Genomic DNA, 6,280 nt, shown 5'->3' on the forward strand with positions numbered 1-6,280 from the left:
CAGCAACAGTTTCATGTTCTGCAGACAGGAAAGCAGGGAAAAGGGTTATTTCCAGCATTTATGTTCAGCAACATGGTGTTAAGCAATTAAAAACAAACAGAATTCTTTGTCAAGATTGAGAAGTTTACCCAAAACCCAATGAAGATGAGGAAAATACCTCTACAGGAGGAATGGGTCTTTTCAAATCCAAATATTACATAAACATGAACTAAATCACTACTACCACATCAGTGAAGCAAGTGGAAACTTTCTGCACTACTCCTTTCGACCTCCTTTTCCTTTTGAAAGCCAGTTGTCCAGTTTACCACAAGTGCTGCTAACTCAGGAAGTGTGTTCACACCAAGCTTTGCCCTCCTGACTGTCTTAAACTCTTTTGCAGTTTCTCATTGTCGGGATGCTCTGAATCACCATAGTCTTCACTGCCATCACAAATTGATGTTTAGTACTCAGGGGCACAGGCAGGTTGAGATTAAATTCTCAAAAGTTACAAAGTCACATCATCTACATATCAACATACTTTTAAAGATAAACGTTCAAGTGGCTTTTCTAACATTTTAAAGAGAGTGAACAGTGAAATAGGGATCTGACTGTAGTGATCTCACAGGTGCCTCAGGAGCCATCAACTCCTTTGGCATTTTAATTTCAGTTTTTAACCAGTTACATACCAGACAATGTATTTAACAATTGCAATTTACCTAGCAGGGAACACTTTTATGCAAGTATACAATCTATTTTTTATGTTAGGCGTGTGAAGCAGACAAAAATACCCATGACTGAATTTTTTCAAGGCAGTGTCATGTGTCAGTTGCCTCTCCAGTGCCATCAGCCCTGTCACATGCCACGAAGCTGTGCAGTTACGGGAACTGCAGAGCAGTCCTCACCCAGGCAGCATAAACTGGGAATAAATTTCTGTGCAGCTCCTATGGGAGCTTTGTCTAAAAGTCACCCTTGTAAAATTGTAATAAACATTTAACAGACTTTAAAATCATTCTGGTAAAGAAAACAAAAGTGTAGCTTCAAAAAGCGAGTTGCCCCATCAGATGAGATACACAGTTAAAACAAAAAAAAGCTGGGGAGGAATTATTAATTTACCTTACCTCCGGATGAATTAAGAGGGTCTCAAAAAGAAATACTCCTTTACTCAGAGATGAGTACAATCACCTCCAAGCTGCACAACAAAACCTCTGAGTTTTGTGTGTATCCATACACATCTCTGTATTTTCAATTTCACTTAAAGAGAAATCATTCATGAACGATCAGACATAACTGCATGAAAAAATTATCATTCATTTCTTATCACTAAACTCTCTTCAAAAACAGTCCTCTTCAAAAACTCTCTTCAACTGTAGCAACCACACTCCTATATTATCATGCTTTGGGTTACAGTAATAAACAGTAACATAAAGATTAATAAGTGGAGCCAAAAATTAGGAACCCTGCAGTTAACTAAACAGTGAAAGAGTAAGTACATGTCCCAAACTCCAAGAGCTAAAACACACTCTTGTGATTGAATTAGTTCAGCAAGCATGAAAAGAAAAGGGAAAACAGAGTTCTGGACAGGCACTACACACAGGGGTCTGTTTGCTCTCCCAGGGAAGACAGGGGAAGGATTTGTGCATGGGACAAAAATTTGAGGTTGAATCCTCTCCCAGGTAGAGATTTACATTCCAGAAGCAAGAAATAGTTCTGCTCCAGGGTGCACAAACCCTGCAGAGCTCCTGCTGCAGCCACCCATCCCCGAGCAGCCTTGTTTGCAGTGTTCCCCTCGCTGCAATCCTGCACTCCTGCTCAGCAGCAGAGCTTGGCTCCATCTCCAACAGCTCCCAAAGCTCTGCCAGAAACCCTTCTCTTACCAAGCAGCTGACATGCCTCCTCATCTCAAGCTGCCAAAGGCAATTCTGGATGTAGACTGTGCCTCTTCAACTCACAGAAGGATGAGCAGCAGGCTGGACCCCTCCCTGGGGCCAGCCCGTGATGCAGGGATGGGAGGGAAACACAGGAGGAGGAGACACAGGACAGGGACCCTGCTTTATCCCTCCCATGCTCATTGCCAGCCAAGCCGAGCTCCTGCCTGCTCCATCCCAACCAAAAGTGACTTCAGGTTTCAAACATGGCCCATGGTGCATGGTCCCTGTCAAGCATCTTCTGCTCACCACAATGTTTGCAGATTGCCTGGCAGGAGAAACCCTTCCCTTAAGTATTGCCCCACTGGATATAGCCATAATAGGTGCAGCTCCAGGCTTTGCACCTGCACTTTTACATGGCTGTGCAAGGATTGCAACAAAGCAATTCTGCAGCTGCTGTTAAGTTGTGCTGCATCAGAGAACTGCGAAGAAGCAGAGAGGTGCTGAAGGAAAGGGCCCAGATAATGCTGACCTTAATCTGATTAAATTTTATTATAACATCTGGGACAGAGGGAAGGGGAAAAAAAGAAAATAAAAAAAGCCTGCCAATTCCTGACATCATGCATTTTCATAGCAATTTCCATTTTCTTGGCAGGGAGGGAAAGGGTAACTATTACTGTCATCTGGATATCAGCTTGAAAACTGGTAAAGGTTAAAGAGCAATACATAAACCTGAAAAGATCCATATATAAGGGTTTATACTCTTGCAGCTTTTTACTTCAGCCTCGCGATTTTATGACTATCTTTACTGTCTGGAGATGGGGGCAGTAGAAAACATACTGCTTTCATTTCTTCACCTATTTTCTTCATGTTTTTCAAGCTTCATTAAGTCTCCTTAAAGTAATTAAGTGACAAGAAAGATGCACTGAGAACTAAGTTACATTATTACCTATTTTCCAGTGAATTTCTTCATGGCATCTTCTAGGCCAAACACTGTTAAGGAAAGTGAATGTTCACCCTTGAACACTCTTCTGCCTAAAAACCCACTAAAACAAGCTTTTACACTATTAACCAACTAGCCATAAATTAATAGGAATTCTATAATAATTAGAACTAATAAGTACTAAATCCTCCACTAATTACTTAAATGAGATTGTTCTTGCCCTCTCTTTTGCTTCTTTTTCTTCCCAAAAGTGCTGTCCTCACAGAAGACTGTAACTTAAATAACAGTCAAACATACCTAAAATAATGTACCTACACATGGTAGGGAAGGAAAAAAAAATGAAGCTGATGATTTTGTTACATTTTTTAGGCATAAACTTCACAAAGTTATATGACCAAACCAACTGACACATTAAATTGATCTTGCCCTAATTAACCAGACTAGACAAGTGCTCTATCCCCATGGGATGCCTTTCAGGAATAATGGAAGGTTGGATCACAAAGAATTAAAAAGTAGATTAAAATATATCTAGACTACATCCAGACTAGATCTCACTCCTGCTTGTTCCTTTATGCACATCTCCTCTTATGCTGTGTATTACAATGCTGGACATATTCTTTGAAGCTATATCCCAGCAATTTGAAAAAGGAGATCATAGCAAGTTTTACATCCATCTGCAGTCACACAAAATGTAAGCTCCTTTCCTGATAGTTATAAGCAACCACTCCTTGAATCTGAAATTTCTCTCATTGATTTAAAGCAGTCAATATCACCGGCTGCTTCACAAATCTCATCTTGAGATTCCTATTAATGGAAAAACCTGTTTCCTTGAGTGACCCTATTCTTCTTTTTTGACCTTTGCTACCACAGATCTGTGAGCAGAGCTGCTAATGGTCCCTATATGTCATGTCAGAGAGCATGTCTTTGGTGCTTCCTCACAGCTGTATTGCCATTTGCTTGTTTGACCCTGAGCAGACGCTGCAGCGCCACAGCTCCATACACAAAATGTGTCAGTACCATTTGTTGTGTCTTCAATCATTACAAAAAATTGCTCGTGTCACTTCTAAGGGATATCTCTGGATGTTTTACAACAGCCAGGCACAGACAGCTTGGGCACAAAATTTGCAGTGTGTTCCTTTCAGCACAATCTAAGAGCTCCATTTATTACAGCAAAGAAATACAGTTATTTCAATTTTACTAAGCAGGGCTCCTTCAATGAGACCTTGACCAAAAACTCAATTGTTTTTCAATACAAACACCAATCTGACTTTTCAGAAAAAAAAAAACCTGAAAGTAAATCCCTGCCCTAAAAATGGCATGTAACTTCAAATCTGCCTTCAAGCCGAAGAGTGTTTTCCAAATCTGTTTCACAACAACAGCCATCTCAGCCTTTCTACCCAAGGCTGAGTTTGACTGGCACAACAAATGTGTGTCTGACAAGCTGTGCTTGGTGCAAAAGTCAGACTAGCTCCTGTCTGCTACAAGTTTTTACTTGTTCTCCTGAAAATGCAATACTGAAGCAAAATGAAAGAAAATTCACCATTAAAGACGCTTGGCTTCGGACCGCTATTAACACTCACTCATCAAAACACATGGCTTCAACGACAGCACTAGTGCAAACACGGATCACACAAGGGACTTGGCAGAATATTCTTTTGCACCATCTGTTTTCAACATATTTGCTCTCCACCAAGCATCATGGAAATTTCATTGCAAGGGAGTTAAAAGGAAATAGCTCTGTGGAAGCTGGAGTTAGTCCATCCGTTCTAGGATGGACCAGGCTCTAAACACATCAAAGCCAAGCTTCTCAGCAGGGCTAGTCCTGCTGCCTGGACTAGCCTCCATGAATATGTTCACAGCAAAGCCAACCTTCACAGAAAAATCTTATAGAAGGCAATTCAACACGTGAGTAAGGAAAACCCAAAAGTTCTGAGAGGCCAGGTTGGATGCACTCATCATCATTTCACTGTCCAGGTAGATGCCATTAAACTGAAATAATTAAAAATCACCACTGAGTGCTTCCTTAACAAGTTATATCACATGACCAGTAAGAACCAAAGACTTGACCTGTAAGAAATTTGTTTAGAAGCCACAAAAATTATCCCCACTTGCAGGGGATACAGTAGTTAAAAACAGAAAAGCAAATAAAGTAAAATAAAATAAAATAGTAGTGTAGTCAATAGCTTCATTAAGACAGCTCAATGCAACCACCTAAGTGTCAGCAAGCTGAAAACAAGGAAACTAATGAAACTGGCTTGTTTTCATGCTGGTGGTTCCTTTCCAAACAGTTTACAGCAACATGTATTCTGAGTAACAAAGCATAAGAACCAGTGAGCACATCACTACCAAAAAAGGCAACTGATCTGAAAATATCACGAGAAAGTACTAGAAGAGCTTATCTGTCATTTCCCTGCTGAAACCTCTCTCCTGAAACACAGAAACATCTGCAAAGAAGCACAGACATGAACTAACTACACTCACCATAATCCCAGTTTAAACAGGTTTCTCAGAATTTCCTTCAACTTGTGCACACACAGCCACAGATTTTTGACAAAAATCCAAATTAAAAAGGCACAGAAAACTTCAGTGACTTACCTTGCAGCGTTAGATGGAGATCATCTATTTCAGAGGAAGCCTGCTCCTCTGTTGATGCAGATGACTGCTGTGATGCCATATTGAATTCTATGGTAATTCTTCAATCAATTTCCAAACTGAAATTACATAAAAAAAAAAAAAAGAAGAAGAAGAAAATCAGTACAGTTTGACATAAAGATTGATGATGTTCAATGATGATGTGGCACCAAGATACACATTTTGTTTTGGGATTTCTTCCCATGGTCAGCTGTTCCCTCAGTTTATATAGAATAAAGAGACTGTTCCCACTGCAGAAACACAAGCTTTGGTCCTTGGACTCTTTTCCAACAGTGGCCAGCAGCACTCCACAATAAACCAGGATCCCAGTGGGTCTTGCCATGGAAACAAAAGCACCAGGATTAGGAAAATTCAAACACCGTTGCTTTCTTTGAGAAAGCCAAGGTGACAAAAGCTCACAGTGCCTTCTGCAGATTGGTAGCTGCCAAACATTAGTTTTTTAATCCTTGTACCTTTCAGTCCTCCCTTCCTGCCTGGATAATTGTTACAGAATGGAAACAATTCAGGCAGAATCTGCAAAGATGAAGATGAAATGAAAAAGCAGCAGTTATCCTATGAGAATCAACATAACTGCTGTCTCTCTCTGGTACCTTTGTTACTACTCCTCAACCCCCATGAAGGAGTTTCTTTTTCCAACTCCTCCATTTTCCTCTCCCTGGATACCTCCCCTATCCCTAATGCAACTTCAGAAAACAATATGCTCTATCATCCTTAAAAAACTACAAGTGATCCTTGTTCTGCAGTACTGTTCAATTTGCCACTGTAGGAAGAACTGGATGCTTAAGATAGAGACTTATTCTTACCAAGAACCCAGAAGTTAAACAAATTCCAAAAGTAATTA

At 40.3% G+C, this 6,280-nt stretch overlaps 1 protein-coding gene across 1 annotated transcript in view; it reads right to left on the reverse strand.

The window, feature by feature from the left end:
• The window catches only part of SYNE2 (spectrin repeat containing nuclear envelope protein 2), a 158,116-nt gene extending 152,610 nt beyond the window's left edge, over positions 1 to 5,506 (reverse strand). Inside the window, 1 exon segment of the mRNA XM_031066314.1 lies at positions 5,383 to 5,506. Within this exon segment, the coding sequence (XP_030922174.1) occupies positions 5,383 to 5,461 (79 nt within the window). The 5' untranslated portion in view covers positions 5,462 to 5,506.
• Positions 5,507 to 6,280: the final 774 nt, after the last annotated feature.

This window comes from Geospiza fortis, unplaced genomic scaffold (assembly GCF_000277835.1).
Source record: "Geospiza fortis unplaced genomic scaffold, GeoFor_1.0 scaffold23, whole genome shotgun sequence".
NCBI lineage: Eukaryota > Metazoa > Chordata > Aves > Passeriformes > Thraupidae > Geospiza > Geospiza fortis.